At 37.9% G+C, this 27544-nt stretch overlaps 1 protein-coding gene across 5 annotated transcripts in view; it reads left to right on the top strand.

Annotated features, from left to right (window-relative positions):
- Nucleotides 1-27544, top strand: part of ARHGEF7 (Rho guanine nucleotide exchange factor 7) — a 125147-nt gene that overhangs the window by 91921 nt on the left and 5682 nt on the right. For 2 of the 5 annotated variants that reach the window (XM_075704715.1, XM_075704744.1), the window contains 10 exons: nt 1516-1654; nt 2553-2612; nt 3759-3905; nt 5822-5908; nt 9363-9441; nt 10920-11059; nt 11724-11948; nt 14006-14099; nt 17081-17170; nt 20434-20610. In XM_075704715.1, the coding sequence (XP_075560830.1) occupies nt 1516-1654; nt 2553-2612; nt 3759-3905; nt 5822-5908; nt 9363-9441; nt 10920-11059; nt 11724-11948; nt 14006-14099; nt 17081-17170; nt 20434-20610 (1238 nt within the window). Of the gene's footprint in view, nt 1-1515; nt 1655-2552; nt 2613-3758; nt 3906-5821; nt 5909-9362; nt 9442-10919; nt 11060-11723; nt 11949-14005; nt 14100-17080; nt 17171-20433; nt 20649-27544 lie in introns of those variants that run through there. The other 3 variants (XM_075704727.1, XM_075704735.1, XM_075704720.1) reach the window with 2 other exon arrangements.

The raw sequence follows: 27544 nt of genomic DNA, 5'->3' as shown, positions 1-27544 counted from the left end.
CTTCCCTTTTTGTTAACATGGCTATAATGTACAGGTGTTTCTCCTGTATTGATGTTTGGTGTTGGATGATGTTTTTACACTTCCCAAAAGTACTGAATCTGGTAGCTGACTAAGGCTTCCTTTGAAAAATGAGACTATGCCAATAACCAAGGAGGGGGAAAAAAAAATGTTTAAGTAGTAATTCTGACTTATGGGAGCATAATGCTATTAATCAGTAGAAGGTAAGGACCTTCAGGATATCACACAGTATAATTTACATGACTGTCACATGAGAATAGTTTGGTTTGGTTTTTTTTTTTCTTGTGGGATTTTTGGAGAACTATAACAAAGGCTCAAAACATGAGCAACCCCATCTGCAGATGTCTAGAGTGACATGCTTGAATGCAAGATGTTTTTTTTTTTTTAATAAGCAGCTTTCTGAATTTTCTTTATTTAGATTCTGTCTTCAGAATCACATGTTCTTCTTCTGCATCTTGTATTTTCTGAAGCCTGGAAATCATCCCGGGTGCTGCCGTACCTTCCTTTCCCCATGGAGAGGGCTCATTTTGTTCCTGTCATTTAAACTCTAGAAAAGTTTGTCCTCCACCATAGTCCTCTGAAACTTCTGCTTTATAAGGAAGCAGAAGATGTAGCTATTTTAAGTTTCCTTGATAGCAAAGTGAGCTGAAATTCCCAGGATGCACTGCTTTTTTAACTGAGTTAATGTAAAAAGCTGAGGGGCTGGGCCTGTTCTTGGAAATTACTCAAATATGAAAAACCATCTGGATAGGGGAAGTAGTAGTTCATGATATTTGGAGAGCATGGATTTCTTGCAGCAGCTTTGCTGTCAAAACAAGTGTGTTGTGTAAGTACACCCTCAGTGAAACCCTAACTTGTTTGAGAATAGATTGTGCAGTAATTATTTCTTCTATGGTCTACCATTTGTATGGCTGTTGGTTAGTTGGTCATTTTGCAATAACACTTTGGATGTGTGAGATGAGGTCATTAAACTTGTAAGTGTGGGAGGAAAAAAGGTTCTGAAACATTCTATGTCTTCCCATTAGTGCCTGACACATTAAAAATATCAATGCTTGATTAAATATGAAGCCATTGACTCACTTATGCTTGTGTATTACCTGTGTAAACCACCTCTAAGGTCAGATGTTATTTTACTAGAACAAAGAGCTGAGTAATAAAATGTAGTGCAAATGTCTTTATTCTGTAGTCATTGCTCAGATGGCGTAGCATTTAGGAGCTGGTTTTGAGCATCAGTTGCCTAGAACAGTGGATTTGATCCTATGTCTGTTGTTCCCTGGATGGACCCCAAATCTGCAAATGTCTTTGTTCCAGTATTTTACTTAATGCAGAACCTGATCGTGGCAATTAGGTTGTCCTTGAATTACTTTTTGATTTATTTGGTCTCATGCTTTATTGGCAGAATTCATTGCAGATAAAAGACTTAATTGAAGAATCCAATGTAATTTTAATTGTCTTGGTAACTTGATCTTAATTTGCTTAAATATCTTGCGTACACAGTGAGGAGCTAGGAGAATTCATGGAGATGAAAGGTGCCAACAGCCCTGGGATCCTTGTACTGACCACGGGCCTCAGCAAACCTTTTATGCGTCTGGATAAATACCCCACGTTACTCAAAGAACTTGAAAGGCACATGGAGGTATATCTTATCAGCATTTATGTTCCAGCTTAATGATGATTTGACAACAATTATTTTAAAGGTACATGTCAAACGTGATGGGACCCAAAATTACCTTTGTTTGCTCTTCCGTCAGCCTTCTAAAATATGAGCTGCAATGGTTTAAAACTTAGTGCAGTAAAGCTTCCTGTAAAAGCTAAACATTTAAAGTAGAACTAGCTAGAGAAGCTGATCTTCACTCCTAGAACAGTCTTGCAGGGTCTTCAGTTGACTTCACATTGAATGTGTCTCCTGCATACTACTTGAGGTTACCCAACCTTGTAGGAGTGCCGCTTCTCATCTTAGGACCTCAGTGTGTCAAATATGTCACCAAAATAGTCCCTTTGACTTCTACAGAATACTGTCCAAAAATGATCTTTCCGATATGGGAAGGTGTTTGAGGAGCTCCTGTTTCCACCTTTGCATTTTCTAGGTTAGATTTTTGGAGCGTGAAGGAGGGAGAGAAATAGAAAGTCTATGGGTCTTTGTCTTGTCACACAATTTCGTTTGTCAGTCAGTGACAATGGAGCATACTAGTCTGTAAGGAACCTAGTTTGTGACAAACCTAACATGCCAAATAAAAATCTTTAAAATAAACACTTCACTGTTAGGATTTCAAAATCCCTTGTCCACTAGGTCTTGTAAAACTTTCTTGGCTCTATTTTAAGCATAAGTAGGAATGTTACAAGTGACTCTTCAATTTTACTACAAGCCACCAGTGTTTGATATAAGAATAAGAAGGCTGTGAGAAGAGAGCAGATAGACCTACAGCTTCTATTTTACAGAATTGTTTGTTCATTTTTAGTTAAGGCTCTAAAAATTTTTTATTAATTGTACTAGAACTAAAGTTTTTATTGTATGTTTTCTCCGTTGTTTTTAGGATTATCATCCGGATCGTCCAGATATTCAGAAATCCATGACTGCCTTCAAAAATCTTTCTGTAAGAGTGATAAAAAAATATATGATATATTTTTAAGTAGAATGTTTTCTAATGTCATCCACCTTTATTGCTTAAAAAAAATGAAGCTTTTTTTTGTAAATGTTTGTGTAAGAAATTTTTGAAAGCCTGGAAATTGATGCTGTTTGTGGGCAGAGCTAAGGATGGTAATTTACTGGGGAGTTATAGCAAATAGACTATTGATGTAAGAGCCACGCAAACGTTCTGCACCTCTTGGTCTGTTCTCTCACTTGTGCTTTGTCTCCCTTTCTACTGCTGCTAGCATAACTAGTATCCTGAAGAAGGGCTTCTTTACAACAATTGAGTATATCTTCTGAGGTTTTTTCTAAAGTGCATTCCTTCTAGGGTAATGGTGTTGGAGTTGCGGGAGAGAGGATGAAGGGGAAAGTGCTAGTGAAGTTCAGTAGATATGAAACTTACAGTAATAATTGGAGTAGGAAGCTAATTCGAACAGATGAGCTGTCTGTTACTGTCTTTTATTTTGTAAAAGTCAACTGCAATAAGCATATATTTAATGCAATCTCAGTTACAGTGAACTGCATATTTTGTTTCCTGTTAGGAGTGTGTGCTGGTGGTAACCTCACATTTTCTATTTTTTTTTTATTTTATTTTTTTAAAGCAGAAATTTAGTGTTATCTGTGTTCAGAAGTTTGGGGATTCCGTTCTGTTGGGTGCTTTACAAACAAGAGGAAACAATTCTTGTTGAGAAAATTTCAAATGAATGGGAGTACAGCTAGTAGAGCAGGTTGGAGACATTTCATAAAAACAGGGACACCAGGTTATACACACTCAGTTTGCACAATTGGTGTGGCTCTTTTTAGTAAAGAAAGATGCTTAGTTTATAGTCATGTGTATTCGTGACAGCTGTGTTACTCTTCTGCAGAGCCTAGCCATTCTTGGTTGGAAGTACAAAAATTTAAAATGTAAAGAAAGGAGAAATTTGAGAAACAGAGCTATGACTATTGGTAATAGTCATGTAAATGAAAGTGCTTCAAGTTAGGTGCTGTCTTCTGTGTACTACAAACACAACAGTAAATACAACTGTACTGGTATTTCTACCCTTAACCTGCTCCAAATTGATAGAGTTGAAAGAGATGGGTGGTTTTTTTCCCCCCCTATGTTTGTTAGGCACAATGTCAAGAAGTACGGAAACGGAAAGAACTCGAACTACAAATACTGACAGAAGCTATCCGTTGTTGGGAGGGAGAGGATATTAAAACACTCGGCAATGTGATTTACATGTCCCAGGTCATGATTCAGTGTGCTGGAAGTGAGGTAATGTCCTCATCTTTACTGTTGGTCTTTCTTTCCATTTTGAATAAAATTAATTATAATCATTATGCAGCAAAAATAAGCAGAATGCTTCAGAGATACTAACCTACACTAAATTCTTTCTCTACTGATTTAAGGCTTTTATTAGAAAACGTGAAATAAATTTCCTTGAAGATAGATGGTCTCATCTGCAAAATTTACTGAAAAGTAACCAAATATGGCAGTTATAAACATTGCAACATGATTTTACAGGACGGTTTTCAAAGTGCATAATGAAACAGGATTTTCCATGTGTAGTTACATTACAGGATCATATTGCATAGCAGTTACTATGGTGTGTTTTAAATTACAAAACTTGAAAGTTTTATGTTATAAGGTGTCTGAGGCATACTTTTCCTCACTGTTTTGGGCACTTTGCTCAAATAGTAAATTTTGAAATACAAGCTTAAGAATCAAGTGGGTTTGGAGAAAGAGGAGAGGAGATATTAGGAAGTCAAAGGTGACACTGCGAAGTCTGGGGTGATTTTTTTTTTTTTAAAACCAAACAAACAAAATGCACAAAGAAAAGGTTGTCCTACCAGAAATAATGTTAAAATAATCTTAAAAGCAAGTGGTAACAGAAAGGAAATGTTATACAGATTACTGACATGTTTTTACTGTCAGTTTTTCCCCTGTAAAATCAATGAAGCTTTGAATTTGGTGGGGGCTTTTGAATTGCAACCTCATTCAGTCAGTTTCCTCCCTTAGAACAAAGATGTCCATAAATATCAAGAAAGAGAAAAGTGTTTATGTGAGTATTTCAGAATTTGTCACCTGATATTTTTCTCTCAGATACTTTGTTAGGTGTTAAAATAAATAAAAAAGATTCAGTAGAGCTGATAGTGCATCTTCTGCAGCCATGTCTCTCCTTGTCTTAAAAACAGAACAAAACACCACCCCACCCTCCACTCTAATCATGAGCTAAAATGTCAAATGTAATGGACTTTTAAAAGTTTCTGCATAGCATTATGGTTTTTTGACTAGATACAGAACAGCTTCATTTGTGTGAAAGCAATTAGGTTTTGTTTTGACTTTTTTTAAAAATGGTTATCAACATTTATAAAGGTTTACTGAAAAAAAGGTAGAAATATTTAAACTTGGTGAGGACTTGTATTGTTTTGCCAAGATGCTTGAAATTGAGACTGTGGCTTTGTCAATGGATATATTTGTTTTGTCATTAAAATTAAAACATACCTTAATGCTTCTCTCTTTCATTGTTTGTCTATAGCAGTAGATTAAGAGTAAGCCGCCACCTCCTTCCGTAACAATACCCCCAAAACAAAAAACAAAGGACAACTTCATAAGTAAAACCAGCAAATTCAAACCAGAACAAAGTAATGAGTGGTGGTGTTGCGAATATAAGCATTATTACTTTCCTTTTATCTTCTTTTTCTACTTTGGGGCATAATCCAACATAATGCAAAAATCTGATCTCTCCAATTTGAGAGAACATGGTCTTGACATTACAGTAACAGCATCCATCTAAATTATATTAAAAATATATATCCAATGTGTAATTTTGGTTTTTCTGAAATCGGCAAAACAGTTGTTAACATATTAAACAAAGTCAGTATTTCACCCAAACTGTACAATTTCTGTTTTAAAATACTAGACTGTACTCTCCAGGAAGAAGTATAGGCGTGTATTACTAGAGTTTTTCAAATAGAAAATCAAATAATTCTGACCTTTTTTCTTTTTTTTTTTCCCTCCTTCTTTTTCTTTTAAAATTCTATGGAGAATTAATTGTGCTGGGAGCAAATATTTGTGGAGTAATTATGGAGTTGTAACATTCATGGTAGCTTTTCATAATATAAAACAGAAAAGGGGGGGAGGGGGCCTGTGATGTTGTATTTACTTTTTCATTTTCTTTTTTTGATAAGGAAAAGAATGAAAGGTATCTTCTTCTCTTCCCTAACATTTTGCTAATGTTGTCTGCCAGCCCGAGAATGAGTGGGTTTATCTATCAGGTAAGGTAATACATGTACATATGTGTATAAATGTGTTGGTGGGGTGGCAATTTTCTAAATGGTATTTCATAGAAAACTTGGAAGTACTATTAAACTTCTGCATTTATAAAGATAAAAGGTAATTTCTGCAGTAACAACTGGTCATCTGTTTTATAAAAATCTGGGCTAGAAGCCTGGGTATGGTTTTTGCAGCTGTGACTATCAGCAAGGGGTTTTTTACCTTGTTAGTACTAGCTTATGAGAGGAAGTATGGGTAGCTTTTTAAAGCTACATAGGAAAATGATGCTGTTGTACAGGTTTGTTAGTGCTCTTCCGACTGCTGCTTGAGTCTTACCAAAACTATACAGCACTCCTAAGCTTGCATTGGTGTGAGTTAGGCTGTGCTACCATCTATTCCTTTAGGTGTGTCTACATTAGTGTTTTATCTTTGAATCAGCAGAGCACTTTTGAAATGAATCTGCTAATTTTCCCTGTTTACCAATATTTGAGTCACAGTGTAGACATAGTCTCAGGGCTCAGACTGGACTCCCTCTGGATGAAGCTGAACTGGAAGGCGTACTCCAAAAGTGCACTGGATCTGCTACAGTTGCTGGGGCAGATCAAATAACATGGATTGGCATTCACTCCATGGCCCCAGCCTAGAGCTGGCCCAGTGTAGCACCCCCCAAAATGCATACCATGTGGCCTTCAGGTCCTTAGCACCAGGTGTTTCACTGCACAAGTCTACTACTTGCTGCTGGTAGACATGGTCTTTGAGCTCTCTAGCAAGTTTCCCAGCTCAATATGTCTTGCCTGTTCCCCCACTACAGAAATAAAGCAACTCTGCTATAGTGCAGGAGGATCAGTGGTGATTGGGTTGGATCCCCTGTAGCTGTAGGACATGTTTCACAGAGGCACTTGCATTTTGTCATTCCAAAGACCCCTGAGAGGTGAAACTAAAGCAAGTGCGCAGTTCGTGAGTTTCTGAAATCTTTATAAATGTTCTTCAAGTATTGTTCTGTGGTTTCCAGATGTCACAGTAAAACACCAAAAGTTCTAAAAGGAGCCTGAGCCTTCACCTGCTGTAAGTACTTCTGTAAATCAGGCTCTTGAGCAGTTTGTTCCTTTCTCCTGAGCAGTGGTTTGCCTGCTGTGAAGGAATGCTGAAGCTTCATCATTCAGGGTTCCTACGTGATCGGCTACATCCAGTCATGGGTGGTGTGACTTTCTAAAGAGCAATTAAATTCCAAAATTCATGTTTGGATTCATCTCTTACTTGCCATGGTAGTAGCTGGATTTGTCTGAGACTGTGTTGCATTAGATGGTTCGAACGCACGATCAAGTTTCTCTTAGCTTCGTGCTGCTCTTCAGAATTTTTGGCCAGTGCTTTATTCCAATATGGGTGGGAAAAAGACATTAGAAAAGGCAGGTGAGCTCGGTAGCTCAAGTGGCACATCCAGAATTCTTGACGAAGGAAGATTCTTGTGTACTGATTACAAAGACAGCTGACTGGAAATTTAGTGTGTTAACAAACAAACAATATGAAATTATCAATGAATCTGTGAGGCTTAATTTTGCTCTCCTTTTGTATGTCACATTTCTTCCTTCTCTCTCCCACTTTGTCCTCCAGGTGCACAGCATTGTTCAGTAAAAAAGCAATTTGCTGTGCATTTGTCTTCAGCTTCTGCTCAATATGGCCACAGCCTTTTCTTAGTGTTTGCCATCCAACCCCCTGAATGCAAAACTTAATTTCCTCATAACCTCTCACGTGATTTTCCCAACAGTGAGAACTTCTCAGATACTGATGACTATGTGTTTACAGCAAGGCAAAATTATTTCATCACTGTTTGTGTCTGGATTGCATAATGTGAGCCACCTGGACTGTTCTTCCAAGGTTCTTGTCTCAGAACTGGGATGGATATGGGCAGAAGATGATGCAGCTCTCTGTCATTCCCAGGGAAATGGTGCCACTGGAGTCTGCATCATACACTACACCCTCCCTATATTTCTGAATGTTCCAGTTATCAGCAGGCTTCAGATGTTCTTGTTAGTAGTGCTGATATCTGCCACATGAGCTAATTGGGAGAACTTTTAGCAGTGGTAAACTGAAGTTACAAGGGGCTCAAACCATACTTTACAAGATGGCTTCACAATTTTGTTGAAAGAAAGGGAATATAAATAATTCATGAGTTCAGTTCCATTTTCTCTTGTTTTGCTGACTTAGTACTTTTTCTCTGCATTTAGCTCAGGGGATCTTTGTTCTCTTTCACCAGTCTTCTGCTTGGTGTATCCCTATATTCCCTCTTCACCTGTGCCAGCAGTTATTGCACCTCTCTTTCATTGTGGCTGTATGCTGTGTTATTCATGAACCAGCAAACGTGGAAAAACACAAGGGAGAATTTTAGGCTGCATTGTAGTGTGTGATGCCACCATGTTTCCTTCAGTGGGGAAGCTGTTGCAAAACACTTCTTCCTTTCTCTTTGGCATCTTGGGCTTGAGCATGCTGTGTGCAGACAGAATATCAAGTGATTTTTAATTTCCATGCTTCTAAGAAACCTTTGTCCATTCTGTAGTCATTAGGAAAGGAGAAAAAAAAAAAAATAATTGTGGGGTTTTTTCCCTCCATTGGAGCCAAAATTCCACAGTACATAGTATTTGCACTTTTGCCAGCATGTACTGAATAGTGTTTCTGTGCAGGAGAATACAGGATCTGTCTTAAAGAACTTTAATAATAAAGTTGCATTTTTGGTAAACCCTTTCATCCTGACAATATTCAGTCGTATTTATTCTTCTGTGCTTCTAAGGGGTCAGAAAGTTATCCTTAACTGACATTTTTTTTCCAGCTTGACTGGGTTTAAAATGAGATATTATCTTCTGCAAAATTAATATGTTCTTCTGAAAATTTACAAATTTAAAGGTGTTTTTACCGCTTTTGTTTTCTTCCCTCAAATATTTGTGAGTGAATTTAGTAGCAGGGTTATTAGAGACAAAAATCTCCAGTATGTAATTGATGCATTTGTTTAGTGAAATCTTCCTTTCTAAATCTACTTGTACCACAAACCTTATTTTGAGAGCTAATCAAACAGTTTGCAAACAAATGTGCTTGAAGAAGAGTCACCATTGCCTCTAATCATGTAATATGGATGACCCTGAAGGTCTTGGTTCCAAGAACTAAGGCTATGATGAGTGACCACTGTTACATTTGTATGGATTTCATAGCCTGCATAGGTATCAAAAAGACTCATTGAAGTCACAGGTGTCATTTACAGAAGTTTGATGTCTTAAAAACTTCCATTACAAGGTGTTTGTGTAGATTTTCAAATTTTTTTTAAACCCATCAGTGTGTGTGTGTGTTTGCCAGTTTACTGTGTATGTCTTTGTTCAGAGCTTTAAGTTTATATATTCTTTACTTGGTAATGTTTTCGTGTGTTATGGATTTAACTTCAGTGTTACTGCTTTTTTTTTTTTTTTTAAGGGAAAACTGCCAATGACAGGAATGACTATCACAAAGCTAGAAGACAGTGAAAACCATAAAAATGCATTTGAAATATCAGGTATTGACCGTAAATATTTTTATTTATTACTTTTTCCAGGATATGCCATTTCAAACATCAAATGTTCTGTCTGAACTGAGGGAAAAACTTATTCATTGTGAGGGTGACCAAGCACTGGCACAAGTTGCCTGGAGAGATCTCTGTCCTTGGAGATACTCAAAAGCTGTCTGGCCATGGTCCTGGGCAACTGGCTTTGGGTGTCTGTGCTTGAGCAGGGGAGTGGATGACCTACAGAGGTCCCTTCCAGGCTCAACCGACCTGTGATTATACAAATTTTGTAAGGCAGCTACCCAGAGTCTCACTTGAAAGCAGCTTCTTACTGCTTGTGTTAAGCAGTTCACAAACTGTCTGCATGGGATGCATCCCCAAATTTCTGTATTGTAATGAATGGAGGCAGCAGCCTTGGAGAGGGTCCTTTATAATGAAGCAGTTCAAAGTATGCTACTCACTGGAAGAAAAGAAATTCCAGAGACTCTGGAAGAGCTTTAAGCAAGAGCTTTCTTCTAGAAATGGTCCACCTCTTTCCTGAGAGGCCTGGAGCATCTCTGCTAATGATGGTTGCTGATGTGTTTACTTTGTGTAATTTCTGTCTGTTAAGTCATTAATTTCAGCATGTACCTTACTTCCTTGGGGGATTTAAAAGACAGTGGGAGCAGGGTCGACATGGTGGGGCTTCATACCTTCGTTCATTTCCTGGATCAATTCTACTTCCAAGCAGGTTGCATTTAAGTGAAGTAATTTTGACCCTCTCAAGTGGCAGGCAGTATCACACATCAGTGCTATGAGGCACAGTGAAAAAGCTGTTGACGGTGCATGTTATCCTGAGATAATAGCTATGCAGCTGACCTCAGATGAGGAGTGTGGTGGGTTAAAATGGAGCTTTTGCTCAGGACTTTTGCCTGAGCTTTAAGTACTAGATTCAGACCAACTTTATACCTTTTTCTGAGAGAAGATCAGTGAACTGTATTTTATAACTTTTCCTATATTGTAGCTTATAGACTCAAGAATGACATTTTAGGCTATATGCTGGCTTTCCTGGGGAAGATGGAGAAGCATAAGGCTACTAGATGAGCCTGTCTCCTGCATCTATTTCTTATTGCTAAAGGTTATGTTTAATTATTAGAGGTGGGGAAAAAAAATCATAGAATCACAGAATGCTTTAGTTTGGAAGGGACCTTTAGAGGTCATCTAGCACAACCCCCATGCAGTGAGCAGGGACGTCTTTAACTAGATCAGGTTGCTCAGAGCTGATCTAAAAAAGGTAGAATTCTATGTTTGGCACAGGAGCAAATACATGGGGAAATGTCTGTTACAACCTGGAAAAGTGAGATGCTGTTGTACTGAAAATACACGTTAAAATTTTTGCGTAGTACTTGGGGGATATAATGTTTTAGGAAACGCATGTATTTATAATCATGTCAGATTTGACTAAGTTGTTTTTCTGTGGTTTCCTACATACTCTGTTTTCTGTCACCTAGGAAATATGATTGAAAGGATACTAGTGTCTTGTAACAACCAACAAGATTTGCATGAATGGGTGGACCACCTGCAGAAGCAAACCAAAGTCACAACTGTTGGGAATCCCACCATTAAACCTCACTCTGTGCCATCTCACACGGTAAGAAATAGCTTCTGGATTGAGCAGTGTATGGAGAATTAGGTTATCTGGCAAATATACCACCATGTAAAGCTTTTTTTTGTTAGCTATTAGTAACAAGAACTGAATGTTGTGACTGTAGTTTAATGGGTCAAAATATCATTCTGTTTTTAATTGTGTGAGCAAAGAATAAAATGCTTAGATCTTGGTGTAATAGTTTAATGGGGTAAAAGAAAACTCATTATCATTACTTCTTCTATTTTGACCAGGTAATATGTCACAATCTTTTAAGTATCCTTAGAACAGTAGGCTTGATCTGGTAATGTACTTGACAGGCTGTGGAGAAACAGTTTCCTTAAGTACCTTCTTTTGGGCTCTGCATTTGAGTTGTTGGCTATCAATGGATCTAAATTTAGGTCTGTCCTTAGCGGTGAGAGAAGTGGGAGCAGGGCTCCTTGTAGCTGTTCTTTCTGTAGTGCGTGCTCTGTCTGTGGTAGACAATTAAAATTTCTTCAAGCTCCATTTTTTCAAATAATAATTTAGTGTCAAAGTTTTCAAAGGCCAGCTGTAATAAACAGAAGCACTAGATAGCAGGTGAGACTATTTCACCAATCCTTTATGATATTTTGTCTTTATTACAATAATATGCTGGTTTTCCCTTCCCGTCACCTTGTGTCTTTGACAGCTTCCTTCCCATCCAGTAACACCCTCCAGCAAGCATTCAGACAGCAAGCCAATACCACTGACTCCTGCGTACCACACTCTCCCTCATCCGTCACATCATGGGACTCCACATACCACGATAAACTGGGGACCTCTGGAACCTCCGAAAACCCCTAAGCCTTGGAGTCTGAGCTGCTTACGGCCTGCGCCTCCATTACGGCCTTCAGCGGCTCTTTGTTATAAAGAGGTGAGATGCAGCAGCCAAGAAGTATGACTCTGTAGGAGGCCTACAATGGGAAGTTTAACTTCCTTTTTTACACACCACCATTTTACATTTTGTGCATCTTTTTATATAAAGATGTTTTAACAGCCAGTGCTGAATGAATGGTAATGGACTAGTGAATGCTGTTTATTTCAAGCAGGCATTTAGTCTTACAGCTCAGAAAATACTAAGTCTTGTTAGGAGAGGCTTCCCCCACCTCCCCCAAGTGCTTCCACTTATTTCCACTCTTTATCCAGTTAATAAGATTTTTTTATTATTATTTCAAACTAGCAATTCCTTTGCTATGTTGATCATCCAGGCTTATTGCAAAGTAAGCTATTTGCTAAGTGCACTGCAAAGTGTCTAGGGTAAGGGATCTTATGGTGCTTCTAAGTGCTGTATGAAATAATTGTAAACAGCTGTGGGTATAATTGACTCTTGGTTCCTCAGTATTTACCACTGTTACTAGGTAACAATAGCATATTAAAAAAAAAAAAAAAAAACAGTATGGTAACTGTCAAAATATATGTAATGTTTTTGTACTGAAAAGAATCTGATGGCTAATGTTACTATTAGCAAAAAAAAAAAAAAAAACCCCAAAACTTAGATCTTAAGATGCTGTTGTACTTTTTAATTAGCATATGGTATGAAATGGGACTCTGTTCAAGGAGAAATAAAATGTGGTGGTTTTAACCACAAAAAGATGGTGGCGGTAGGTTAATTTGTCCTGCCACTACATCTTGTGTGGTTTCGTAAATAGTAAGAAAATGTTAGATTTGTGTTGGAAGTCTGCTTGTATGTAAGGAGGAGAATATTGGATGCTCTGTGGCTTGGTGATATCTCCTGTCTCAGTATCTTTGTTATGTGTTCTCATGATATGATACTAATTTAGCGTGAAGCAACAGGGCCCAGAAAGAATCATGCAGTTATGCCTAAGAATGTTTTATTCTGTAAGTGTGAGATGTTGACAGAAAAATTTTATTTTGCGGACATGTAAATTGCAGTTTCTTAAACTGTAGCCTAAGCACGGTGCCCCAGTGTGGCCTGGCTGTGTGGTTTGTGGTTTGGTTTTTTGGTTTTTTTTTGTGGTGACTCTGTCTGTGTGACTTTTTTCTCTTTTTCTTATGTAAATCCCCTAAACAACAGGGAAAAAGTGATAGGTGATCTGCAATTGGAAGGTTAGTATTTAGGCTTAGTTGCTACAAGAGGCTCTTCTGTTTTTTCTGTACTATATACTCATCTTGTAATTTAAGTTAAATTCCTTTCATGTTTTCATGTGTAGGGCACTAAATTCTCCAATGTGGTAAAATTTCAGTCATCTTTACAGTGTTTAGCATAGAATGATGTTCAAAACCTATCTTCATCTTCTTTGGTCTGTCCTGCTTATTCACCTTTTTACTTTCTTGTTCTGTATTTTTATAGAGGATGTCTTGTGTACTTAAGGTAAGGGGTAGACCAGTATATTCCTTTTGTTCCTGTAACCTAGCATTGTTCCTGTAAATTAGCATGACCACGTTTTGAGCAGAAATGCTTTATTTGTTGCTTTTTTTTTCCTTTTTTTTTTTTTTTTTTTTTTTGCTGTAGAGCTTTAAAAGAACAGACCTAAACATTTACAAATTCTGGCTTTGAAGAGTATACCACCTGCCAAGCTTCCATGTTAGGACCTTTTTTACCTGCTTCTAAGTAGACAAGTGAAATGGGTTGTCTCTTTGAAAGTTAAGGGAAAAAAACCTGTGTTAATGTATGCCTGCCTCTTCCCTTCGCTCTAGCTCCCAAACAGCCTGCATGCTTTTGCAGCAACTTTTCTGTATATTTCTGTTAATAGAACAGATAAAATATCTGACTTTGTGTATAGTTGGAGGAAGGGTAGAGAGGAAATCAGCCAGTTCAGGCAAATCAGATGTGCCAAAAAAATTAGTCAACTGAATTTTGGTGCTGTTAAAAGATCCTTAGTTAGTAACTGCTGCATACATCTTAAAAGTTAAACTTTTGAAATATTGTAGAGAAACTCTACTCTTCTTATTTTTATTTTCCCCACACAGGATCTCAGTAAAAGCCCTAAAACCATGAAAAAGCTGCTTCCCAAACGCAAGCCAGAACGGAAGCCGTCAGATGAAGAGTTTGCACTGAGAAAAAGTAAGAGAGACTTGAACAAATGTCTGCATAACACATAGGGTTGGAATTCATATAAGTTTAAATTCTGTGAAAGATAAATGTACAGTGTAAGCAAGTCATCTGGTTTCCTCTCTCCGGCCAGGGGAGAGGGGTTAGGTATCTCCAGAGGATGGTGGGTTTATTTACCTTAGGTGCTTATGTCACAATGGGATTAGTTGCTTTCTAGAGTCTTACTATTGACTACAGCAGATGTATGCTTGTGCAGCGCCTATTTCTGTTTGCTGGAGAGGGGAGTGAGGTTGACTGTAGAGCCATGTAAAGTTCAGTAAATTAAACCTGTCTTTTAATTCTGTAAACAACAATTTGAAGATACTATCTCGCTTTTGCAGGATACTTAGTAGCTATGTTCTTAAATCCATCCTGATAGGAGCTTCTGCCGAGCTGGGTGTTGGAAAGCTGGGTATTGCTGCTGGTTCGAAGGCTAGTTGCTTCCACGGTCACTCTTTCCAAGATCCAACAGTCTGCTCTGATCTCCTAGAATAAGGTCATTTGCCAGTGTCTGTGTCCGGATAAATTGCAGAGCTTTAGACTGCTTGAAGTCACAAGAACAGCACTGAACCGAGAGAGACTGATGAATGTATAGAAAAACAGAAGGGTCAAAATCTCAACGTTGGCGTAATTTGGGGTGGAAGGAACATTGGTGTCATCAAGCAAACACAATAGTCATTTAGTTGTCAGTGTCACTCTAATTCCTCCTTATAAATCTGTGTGAATGAATAATTCTAATTACTTGTATCAATAAAAGACAGGGTATTTAATATGAAGGCCAGATTCTTTTTACCGCAACTTTTGCTTCTCTGTGTCTGTCCTTTGCTCATGGGCTTTTTCAGATAGAGATTGTGCCTTGAGTGTTCAGTGCATGAAGTGTGTTATTGTGAACATTGTGTCTCACTGGTTTATGTGGGATTGGAGAGAAAAAGCTTTTCCTCAGGGCACTGTTGGCTTGTCTAAGGTAGAGGTCCTTCTGAGTGTGATGTGAATTTCATATGGCACAGGTTAAGGTGGTGAATAGAACAATCCTGTGTTCATGGATGTGCAAGTGGACGTTTTAGTTCAGGATGTTTTATCTCCTTACAGGAAGATACCTGTTTAGGAAAAATAAAAGTACTGCAATACAGTATCTTTTCAGATGTTGGAGGATGGAGATTCAGTAGTTACAATGACAGTGGTAAGGCTGTCAACTTGCAGATTTAGAAATGACTAAAGAACACTTAGAGGAGATGAGGGTTTTTTTGGGGGGGAAGGAGGGGCTCTGTAGCTTGCAAATACATTGTATTATTCCTGATTAAATTAACACCTTTCAGTATTCTGTATGTAGGAGACAACTTTCAATAAAAGGGATTTTTGGTGGCTTTAACTTAGAGTGTTACTTACAGAAATACTTCCTGATTCCTGGTATTTGTCCGTCCGTGTCGTCGCCCCCCCCCCTGCCCCCCCCAGCCCTTTTGTGTCAGTAATTAGAAGCTTCTGTTCTATGTTAGTGCTCCTTCAACCTCTTCCAGCTTGTGGAGCTGTAAAAGTTTTCCACTGAGGAACATATGTCGAACTTAAAGCTTATTGATAAATAAGTTTGGGTTTTATCACTTATCTTCTCTGGAATCCCAGGGACCTATGGGCTATGTTTTGAGAACTGCTATGTCAAATAAGCATTATAACAGCCAAACTGAAATAAGTAAGGTATTTAAACTAAGTGTCCTCACAATACTAATTTCAGAAGTGAAATACTTGTCCTGCTACTGCAGTAATACAGTGCTGCATTCTAACCACAACAAAATCCAATTATTTTTCCTGCCTTGAAAGAGAAATAACCTGTACTTTGGAGTACCTGCGTCTCTGAAACTGTGGGGAAACTATATTGGGTCAAGATAATTTCTTCAACAGTTAGCTTGTCAGCTCATCCTGCAAATGTTTGGACAGTTGGCTTTGTTCTGGTGATAATAAGTCACAAAAACTAACAGGATGCATTGGCTGACAGAGAATACTACTACATTTTGGTGTTGAAGGCAGTTCAGATTCATGCAGCAGAAAATCTTTTGAGACTAGTTTTTTCCTCGACCTTTGTGAGAGGAAAACAGGAAAAATTTATTTTAAAACAACAAATCATCTTGCCCTACATTGAGACTTGTGGTTCCATCTAAACTAATAGTAGAGGTACGTCTAGATTTCAGTTTGACCGGAATTTCACTCCGTTGCAAGTGAACAGTTTGACAGCATTTTTACTGAATTCCCCAAGGATAAGACTTGCTGTGGATCTCTACCTTTAGGAAAATTTTGCCGTGTTAAGCTTGAATAGTTTAATCTTTTTTTTTTTTTCCCCCCAGTAGTGCTTTTTCTACTTTGAAGTCTGAGAAGTTTAATTACTCCACTTTTCACAGATATACTTACATGATAGTGTCATCTTTCCAACTGCACATTGGACTGAAATTGTACTGACATACTTACGATGTTAATTTTGAGTCTAATTTTTAATAGTATGCTGTTAAAAGGGGTAAATCTGATACATATATACAAAACGCAAAAGTTTTCAAGATTTCTGTGAATTAATATTCTGTTCCTTAATTTCTTTCATTAAGTAATGAAATAATTTGTATATAATAACTAGGGTATACAGTTTTTTTCAGTTTAATGGCTGTTTGATTTAGAACCAGGAGTGATCACGCTTCAAAACATGTTCTGTGCAACTTCAGATGCTCAGAAAAATTGCTGAATGTACGGGTAATTACTCTGACTTGGGGTTTTTCCCAAGCATTTCAAAATAGTATTTGTCTTTTTAAACTGTTATTTTTGCTCATTGAAGTTTGATTTTTAAAATGGGATCATTAAGAGAATTCTAAAGGGTTGATTAGGCTGAACTTTGGTCTCAACTGAACCAGAGATTTACAAAAGCTTTTCTATGTTAAGCGTAACCATGGTTAAAATTCTATTTTTCCCATTGATTCTAGGTACAGCTGCTTTAGAAGAAGATGCTCAAATTCTTAAAGTCATTGAAGCATATTGCACAAGTGCCAAAACACGTCAAACACTAAATTCAAGTAAGTTAGAAACTACTGAAATGGCTAACTAAAACACAAATTAGGTAATTTGGGAAAGAAGAGAGGTGTACATTCTCAGGCCTTTGCAAGTAACAAGCTGGACCTGGAAGAAATAATAACCTGTTTTCTGGCTTAATATTAGTGCTGAGTGTTTAAGTATTGGGCGCCAAGGTCCATAGTTAGAGACTATAATTCTGTCAGTATTTAAAAAAAACCCCACCCAACCGACCAAACCCACAAAACCAAAAGTGGCTATTTGTCATGGTTTAAAATTGCACAAAACCTTCACCAGTGAATGAGAGGTGTCTGAAGCGAATACACAGTTGATCAGTATGCTTTTTGATAAATTTCAAGAAGCTGGTAAGTAGTGAGGAAGAATGAAGAACAAGTCATAATTTTGGAGGAGTGTATTTTTGTCTTGTTCTGTTCAAAAAAGACTTCTGCTATGGAAAAGTAACCTAGACCTATAAAAATTTCTTCTGTTTTATTGCCACTAGTTGTTTTTAGTATTAATTACAAATTTTAATCCCATCTCATAATTTCAGGAGAAATTGTTCTCAGATCTTTGTGTTGCTTAAAGCCATTTTTAGTTTCTCAGATCAATACCTAGCTTATTGAAAACGTGTAACGTGCCTCTGGGGTCCTACTTCCTTTAATCCAAATCAAGGTTGCCATGTGGAGTTCCTCTGTATTGTAAGTAAAACATTGCACAAAGCAGGGGAGTCCACCAGCATGTGTTCCATTTACACAAGGAGGGAGAAAATGCTGTTGCATTTGTTCCAGTTTGCACAGTTTTTGCGCTGTTGAATACCGATTTAATTTGGGGATCCTTGGAACACAGTATAATGATCCTGAAGTACTTGTCTGGTTTTGCTGTTGTCAGGAACTAGAAGAGTGGACATTATACCTTACTCCTTGTTCACTAAAACTGTTTAAATTTGCAGTATTAATCACTGTTACTGCTACCCATAGTGCTCTGCGCCTGTCTTGCTGCCAAGCAAAAGCACTTTATGCTGACAGTTGAGAAGTCTCAAAACGCAGTCGCAAACTTAGTTCATGGATTTTCCTAATATGCATTCACTTACTATTATCACCTTGAAAAAATCCAGCTACTTTGTATTCGTATGTACTTTAAAATGGGAATATGGCCCTTGTATTAAACTGTAGAAACTTTTGAAGTAACAGCAAAACCCCTTCATTTTGTTTTCTGTCTTGATGAACTGTAGGTCTCCAAGGTGATAAAATTGTCAATTTCATGAATTAGCTACTATTACATAATTTTTTATTAATATTAATCTATCTTATAGCCCTACAGTCGTAAGTATGTTTAATTGGATAAAAGGAAATGAATGTGTTCAAAATTCTGAAGACATACTGTTGTTCCAAACAAAATTAAATGAGATGATTGCTGTTTAAATGTCTCAACTGATCTGTTGATTATTTCCAAGGATAATGTGACAAGAAATGGTTGGGGAAACATTTGCACTTGCACAGTAGTGTGTGTGTGTGTGCAGATATAAAATGGATAATCTTTTTTTTTTTGCTTTTTTGCCTATTTTTTTCCTTTCTATGTATATTTAAGAAATATACATAGTGCTGTGGGTATCATTGCATACATCAGAAGTCAGCAGCTTTTATTTGCTCTTAATTGCAGCAAGAAGTAATGTTTTTACTGATTAAGTATACAGCTGCTTTGTTTGGAAAGAATAGTGTTGTCATCTAAGACTTCAGGTTTCAGAAGATCCATTTATAGACTGGAAGTGGGGAAAAAAACAATTGTGCTGGAATTGCTTCTGTGGGAGCAGTAGTCAGTGTAGAAGAATAGAATGAAAAAGTTGCCTGTCATCCTGTGAAGTACGCCCTTTTTTTACATACTCGTTTCTTACCTCCGTGTTAATATTCTGCCTGTCCCTCACAGCACTCATCTGGCAATTCTCCTACCTGCATCTTAATCCAAAGCCCAAGGGGTCCTGTTTTTGGCAATGGCAATTCAGCAGAGCTATGGCACCAGTGCAGACTGGTAGGGAGTGGCATTACAGGTAGCAGAGCAACTTCTTTCAGTTGTTTGGATGGGGAAGATGTGGGGTTTAATTTGGGGAGACATGCAAATAAAAGAACAGTTTAACTTTCTCCTGCTTCTTATATACTGAGTTTGTTTTGCATTTCTGCTCCAAATGAAGGCTTAAAATCTTTTGCAATATCGTGTCTGTGGTGGCTCTAGCATGGCCACTTACATAGCTTCAGTCCTCAGATATTGCCATGCCTTAAAAAAAAGGGGGGGGGAGGATAAAAAGTGTCCTTAGCTGTTTGACCAACTACCCTAGACATCTTAAAGTATTTAATTAGGAAGACAGATTCAGATAGAAGCATGTAGGAAGGAGGGGGGGGCGCTGGAATGGATCAGACTCTTGCTGTTAGGCTCTTGGCCCTGTTACTCTGTGAGCTACTTTACTTCATGGTTAAACAAAAAACAAGGGGTACAGGCACAGAAAAGCTGTACTTTGACAGTCCCCTTGAGTGGGTGCAATGTGTTGCTGCTGATTTAGAAAGTCAGCAGCCCTGCTCTGCATGAGAACCTTTGCTTTTTCCCCTGCATTTTCCTCTTTACAGTGGTGACACAAGCACTTCTGTGGCTGTGTTGTGAGCTGGTGGGGAAATTACCTGCTTGAAAAAGAATCTTTTGTAGGGTTGGTTTTCCTCTGAAACTGTTCCCTGACCTGCTTCACCAAGCAGCCGTACAAATGACTGTGTCATTGCAAGGGAGGGAAAGGATGGAGGTACAGATGTGTGGTGGGGAAGGGGCCGTTGCTTTTCACTTCAGCGCTGGATCATGCTGGTTTACTGTGTTTATTGCTTTGTCCCCAGTCAAATCCCCCCAGACCAGAACTGACTCCATACTTAAAAGAACCTAACTCCCTCTTCCAAGAAACCTACTTTGAAACAAGATTTTGATTATTCAAAATTCTCAATTGAGGCTGCTTAGAAGCCTAAAAACCACTTCAAAAATTGTATTGTAACGGTTCAAGCGTTATTACATGCTGAGTGTAATTTATACCTAAACCCCAAACAAATTATAAAAAAAAAAAAAAAAGGAAGAAAAAAACTTTGGTGCCTTTTTAACAATATTTTCTCTTTTCCTTCTCTTCCCATCACCTTTTTGCTTTTATTTCATGTGTTTGGTTGTGGCTATTCCTTACGTTCTCCTCCTCATCCCACCTCTGCCTATCCACATCCACCATTTCATTTCACCTGTACATCCTTAGCATGGCAAGGCACTGACCTGATGCATAATCACGTCTTGGCTGATGATGACCAATCAAGTCTAGACTCCTTGGGTCGTCGCAGTAGTCTTTCTCGTTTGGAGCCTTCAGACCTCTCAGAAGACTCTGACTATGACAGTATATGGACAGCCCATAGTTACAGAATGGGGTCTACATCTCGTAAGAGCTGTTGCTCATATATCTCTCACCAGAACTAATGCACTTCTGAGCTTTTTCTTAACAAATGCTTGTTGTATCACAGCCTGCTTTTCTTAGATGTTTTCTTGCTGTTCCTTGTCTCTTTAATGTGATATTTTAACAACTTCTGAGGGAGCTTCTGAAACTTCAGTTATACCTGGTGGAAGGCTCTATTGCCAGTTCGATACACGTACAAATAAGTCATTCTAAAAAGTGTATATCCTGTTAAGGATGATATTTCTTGAGCATTTTTTTTTTTTAACTGACAGATGTTAATTTGTAGCTCTGAATTTTTTTTTTTCTTTTGACTTGGTCAGTGTAGCAACAGGTACTTTCTTTCTTTTTTTTTTTTTTTTTTATTTTGGATACAGCACATTTTTGTATTTTGTACTGAAACCATACTGGTTTGTGAGCTGAGTGCCAGCAATATGGAAATACTTTAGCGGTAGTGGTTGGATTTTCTAAATATTACTGAAAAAATACAAAGCTGGTAGAGCAAGAAGGATGCAGTTTAAAAATAAGCAGTACAAGAGCTGTAAAACCATTCAGATATTCACGTATCTGGCCCATTTGTTTGGAAGAGCATTTGCTAATCCATAAAGATTTCTGGTTTTATACTGCTGACTTTTCCTCATTGCGTAGACATTTATATGAAGGACCGCACTGCTCTCCTCCCCACCCCAGTCTGGCAATTGTCATGAAACCCTGGCAGTCCATGCTCATTACATGCAGTGTTTTGATAATCTCATGTTACCAGTGGTCATACTGTCACTGTACTGTATGCAGTAGCGTGGCAGAAAGTAGGGTCTAGATGTTTACTTGCCTGTTAAAATACACAGCTGACAACTCTCAGTTGACCATTCCTCCTGAAAAGATGAGATGAAAATGGTTCCTCTGATGGAGGCTCGAGTGTTCAGCATCTGAAACTCTAGGTACAACTGCGATCACATTGGCTTGTTTGAAGTTCTGAATAATAGAATGCTTGGCTTTTGGGTTGTACTGTTTGGAGCATGTCTGTGACAGATTTTATTGTGTCTTGTAACTTCTCTCACGAGCAGGTTTGTTTTCAGCGGCAGCTCTTCACTTACAGTCATGTTGGCTTTTCAGAGAACTGTGACACGCTGTGCACAGCTGAAAGTCTCGAACCTGCACCTGGGGCACTGCTGGGGTGAAGTGTGTGTGTTCTGTCTTGTGGATAACGCAATTGGCATCAAAACAAAAATGACATGTTTTCTAAATCTTTGTTAGCATTAGGGAAAGCATGTGACGAAAGGACAGAAACAATTCTCATTTTCACCAGGGTCCCCAGATGCAATTCCCTTACCCCTTTTCAAGTAAGCATGTTATCCAATGTTCAGGTATTACTCTATGAACAAGTTCAGAATAATCATGATGCAATTAACTGCTGCCTGGGATCTTGACCACACTGTTTAAAAGATAATCAATACCTTTCTGCAGGTTACATGATCAGAAAGTTAGTAACTGCTAGACATGCATGATTCCAGAAGGTGGTCAGTGTGAAGAAGCTTCTTCAAAGCAGTTCACATCTGCAGATTCGCATTCAGTCTTGTTTGATCATGTGCTTTATCCTCTCTTACTGTTGTTGGTATTCAAAAATGTGACTAACAAAAGCAGCAGTGCTTACTGAGGAGGGTTTTCAGGGGTACATTTTACTACTAGTCATGTATTAACGTGATGACCAGGAACTTGTGTATGTTGAACTTTTTTTCAAAGTGGAGGAGTGTTGCTTAGAGAAATGAGTTAAGTACGTGTGCTCCATACCATTCCACTGCGCATTTGTAACCCACTTCACTCCCCTCTTCCTTTCAGTTTTTGTTTTTTTAACATGTATGGAAAGTATGGATTTTTTTTTTCCTGTTTCTTAAGCTGTGGTGTTCTAGTTGAATAATGTTTTCTGCATTGGATAAATGATAATTCCTTTATGTCTGTTTCATGTTATATAGTGTAAATATGAGTTTGAAATACAGTTGTTGCACTTGAACTTTCCTTATCACACAGAATGTTTTGTTATCCAGATCTGAAGATTTTCTATGCACCAAAGCTTTGACAGTTTACCACCATTAATTATTGTAGCATTTAAGTCATTAACTATTATCATAATTAGGATCTCTCATATTAACATCACTGCACATTTAAAATCATTCCGTGTCTTCAGTGTTACAGGCCATAAGCTATTGTGAACTGATCAGGAGTATTAATGCAACATGCTTTTTTAAAAAAAAAACAAAACAAAAAAAAAACAACAAAAAAACCCCAGAAAAACAAAGGCAAATGTGGAAATGGTGGTATTCAGTCCAAAGGTTCAGTGTTTCTATTTTTGTGGAACTTTAGTCATGGTAATAATAGTACCTTATGTTTATGCAATTCTGTAAATTATATGTGTACAGTTACAAATACACTGGAAGGATGGGGAATCTCAATTAGAAGGTAGGTTCAAGCCATTGTCAGCCCCTCTTCACATGGCTTACGCAGTGTTTCCATAAATTAGTATTTGCCATAAATTGAAACCAACCAATATTAATTGGGTGTTTTGCATAATCTTGCCAAAACACAGTAATGTGTATATAGTGACGTAAAACATAGAAAAAAATAATATATATTGTGCACTTCATTCGTGAATGGGAGAAGCCATCTTTAGTAGGTGACTGCCTTTTGAGAATACAAAATGGATGTATATCTGAATGTTGCATTGTACTGTACAGTATGCATATTGTTTGTGGTTGCATATATCAATTAAGTGTTTTGTTTTATATAAAAAAGGACATCTGTTATGTACAGTTGAAATAAATTTTGCATTTGCTAGACTGTGACTTTAATATTTAATTATTACACGGGGGGAAAGGACAGCATAACTTGTAAGTTAACACTTAATTCCCTCTTCTCTCCATGCCTCCTTTCTCTCCTTCGCTTCTTCACGGAGGAATCAAATGCTGAAGTGAAAGAGCTTTTTTGACATAAGCATGTAATCTTTGTTTAATGTAGTTGACAACTACAGGAAATTCAGTGTAATGTGAAGTATGTATCTTTCTGTATCCTCTTTTTTTTTTAGAAATAACTATTCAGAGATGTTGCCATCTATAGAATGTTTTCTGTTGCTTCCCTCTCCCCTTAAATTGATTTTATTTTCTTTTTCATTTTTTGAATTGGTGTATTCTCAGTAAAAGCACAGGCTGAATTATTGGAACAAGCTAAAACCTACTTCTGCAAGTCCTGTAACCAGAGAGAAATTTTATGAATATGATATTGGTTTCTATAACCTTACATATTTTTAAGATTTAACATTACAACATTTTTCTCTTGAAAACAAGTTCTCTTTAGTGCTTCTACTTAAAAGATGCTCGTATTTGAGTGAATTTAAATAAAATGATAAACTAATATACATACTAAAATGTTTACATCAGAATAAGCAAAGCAATTGCCTACTTCTATTAAAAGGTCGTAACATTTTTTTGCTACAATTATAACAACTCTAGTTTTAGCCTTACAGCCCTCTGGCTGGAAGTTTTTGTATTGGTTAGTGAAATAGCAGAAGTTTAGTGGGATAGCTCTTTCCAAATGTTGTCTTAGAAATATCCCACTTCTTTGGATGGTGTATCTGTCTTTCAAACTCTTTGTTCTGTTCTTATATGACTAACACTTACATATGGAGTTGTATGTGTTTCAGTCCACTTCAATTATTTTCATTTTACTCGTCAAAACATTTTGCTGTAAACTACGTAGATCTGTCATCTGAGTCATGTGGGTTTTTTCCTATTTGTGTATCACTATTAGTTTTAAAAAAACCAATCAAACAAAAAAACACACTTCATGCCAAAACACTCCCAAGAATTTGCAGAAGGAGGTGTATTTTATACAGTAAACTTAAGTTTAGCCTGATGTTTGGATTCTGATTTGTTTTTATCTGCAGAAGATATTAAAGGGCTCCCCTTTGACTTTGGCAGATCTGTAGCATGAAGGATTTTTTTTTTTTTCAATGCTTTAATCTCAATGTACGCAGAGTCTGGGAACACCATTTTTAGGATCCGTCAGATTAGGATTTCATCAAAAATTCATTGAGAAAGATGGATACATCTTAAATATAACTAATGCAATGAAATACTGAATGTTTTGAATGACAGGTAATTCTTACTTTTTGTACATTTGCTTCTCCAGGAAATTTGCACATCTGTACATACCAATGGCTAATGGTAGATCTAAACAGTTGTCTATGCATGTATTTGTCTTTCAGTGGCAAGTCAGACTTTTGTCTTTGAAACTCAAGCAAATCATTTCAAAGAGCTGCTTAGCTTCTGAAGAGAGCATAGTAAAGTTGGTGAAAAACAGAATTGTATATTTACAAGTACTGTTTCTAATTTTGATCTTTATTGTGCCTTGTTCCCTTTTTACCTCTCCTAATCACAATAAAGGTATGAAAAGTGAAGAAATCAGCAATACTTAAAAACTGAATCGTTGCTAATGGCCTCAAATTATGCCGTGCATTTTTGGAAGTCAACCACCATCACCACAGGTCTAACTTCCATAGCTTAAATTAGGACCCTCGTAGTCGCTGGAAGAAGGCAAACTCTTTGTAGAGTATCAGTGTGAAAGTACCTTCTCCTCCTCCTGTGAAAGAGTCTTCTCCTCCAAACAGTCAGCTGGAGGAAGGAACCCTCTTCTTGATTGACTGGGGAAAGCTGGCTTTTAACTGAGGCCCTGAGCTTAGCTACTTAAAGTAGATGGTGTGAATACCCACCTCTATTTTACTGTCGGCTTAAATGGTTCCTGGACAGAAAAGGTCTTGAACATAGGCAGAGACTTCAGATCTGGTTAAAGTGAAAAGGCATCTGAATTTCATCCCCCTTCTTCTCTTTCCTTCCTTCTGCCTGATGTCTTAAGATCTGTGGGAAACTTCTGGACTCTCTTCCATGTCTGTCTGCTAGAAGATTCAGAATGAAGGACCAGACTGATTACCAGTATAGCTCTTTCTGAAGCCTGGCTTCTGTCAGGAACTGGCGTGGTACCATATCAATATTTTTTCAGAAGTCACGCTCCCTTTCGAGGAGAGTGAACAAAATGCTGGTGTTGTGCAGTTATGCTTGCAAACCCACATCACTGAGAACCTCTGTGGCATTCAGTCTGCACTTTAGTTTCTTCCCATTTTGGTGTTAAGACCGTACTCCAGGGCTAGGAGTGATGTTCTCCTGGTTTCAGATGGTTATGAAGTGAACTTCTGTCGTGAGGTCTTTCAGCCACAGAAATATCCAAACAGGTTTCAGCTTTCCTTTTTTCCAGAAATGCTCAGAACTGCTTGCTGGTGTGGCTGATTGATTAGGCTGGAAAGGGGATCAGATACTGAAGACTAAAAGCAGGGGGCTGTTACCCACAGACCTATTCTTGTATGTCAGGTGTTGCACCACATTACATAGTGGGTATTGCTAAGGTCTCTAGCCCTGGTCTGAATGCCAGGTGGGCTATGTTATTACTTGCTTTACTCTGGAGGCTAAACCTATAATTTAGGGTATGGTGTTGGCAAAAAGCATTGTAATTCTTTCTTTTCCACTCTAGGGCTGGGAGATACTAATACTGAATACCTTTCTTTTCTTGATGGCATTTAATTGATGGAAACTTAGTTGAATCTTGATCATGGTAGTCAGTTGTTTTGCCTTGAATATGCAACAGACTTCTAAACAGTAGGGTCATTCTTCCAAGACCCTGGATTTAGGAGTTCCCCATTGAAAAGTTACGGCAACTTTCTCAGCCTTAACATTTGTTTGCTAATCTTGAGGTACTTGTCTGGGTTTGCCAAGCATCCTTTCTTCTCCCATCCACCTTACTTCCCTCAATAGCTCAAATAAAAGGAAAAGAAAACAAAATTAAACCCTGTTTTGTAAACCTTCAGGTGGGGTGGGGTTTGGGGGGGGTTGGTTTTGTTTTGTTTGTTTGTTTTAAACTAGTACTTTTGGCTGTATTGTCTCAAGGTGATTTAGGGCCAGACTTGTTGGAGGTCAGTTTAAACATTGTCATTTGGCCTGTTTGACTTGGAACGAGACTGAGTAGTGTCTTAATAAACATGCAAGTTTCATGCTGAATTTTATGATTGAGGAATGGCAGATATGGCAAACTGAAGTAACTTCTGATTCTTCTGCGCTACTTCATGAAAATGTGGAATGTGTCTCAAAAAGGTGTTGAGGATTATCTAAGATGCAGCAACTTCCTGGACCATTCTTTTACTGCAACTCTGCATGAAATCCCCACTGTGCTGTAACGCAACCCTCTACTCATGTCCTAAAGCTGTAGCTTGTAAACTTTTCTGGAGAGAAATGGTCACACAGAGAATAGACATAGAGAACCTGGTGGAGGCACAAGGTGCAATATAGGGAATATTGCCAAGTGTCAGTAATGAGGTGACTCTGAAGTCCATTCTAGACACGTAATTGCCAGAAAATACGTCTTTTTTTAAAAAAAAAAAAAAGCTTCTGGCATAAATGGCACAGAAAAGCAGGACAGTGAAGTAGCTTTGTTTTGCCTTTAGAACTTGACACATCAAGTCGGATGTTACTGTGCACCTACTCATTTGATGACAGGGTCCTTTGTTGCAGGATAGATGTGCTGTGTGTTTGTCCCTTTGATACCTAGCAAGTGTTGGTGGGGTTTAGGAAAAAAAATCCACAACAAGCTAAATAAAAAAAACCACACCAAAACACAAAAAAAGCAAACCAAGGTAAAGGAGAAAGTGGGTTTTCTTTTTTTTTCATAAGTACAAACCATAAGAGCAGCGAGGGTTCCGAGATACAAATAAGAAAGTTGCATGACCGAGGGTATTGGAGCAATGAAGGCGAGAGTGAAACTTGTGATGTCCTGAATTCCACGGTAGTTAACTAATGTTTTGTGGCACAGGAAGGTCAGTGTTGACAGC

The sequence above is a fragment of the Pelecanus crispus genome, chromosome 1 (genome assembly GCF_030463565.1).
Source record: "Pelecanus crispus isolate bPelCri1 chromosome 1, bPelCri1.pri, whole genome shotgun sequence".
NCBI lineage: Eukaryota > Metazoa > Chordata > Aves > Pelecaniformes > Pelecanidae > Pelecanus > Pelecanus crispus.
Note: the sequence above shows the minus strand (reverse complement) of the source record. Positions and strands in the feature narration are given on the sequence as shown.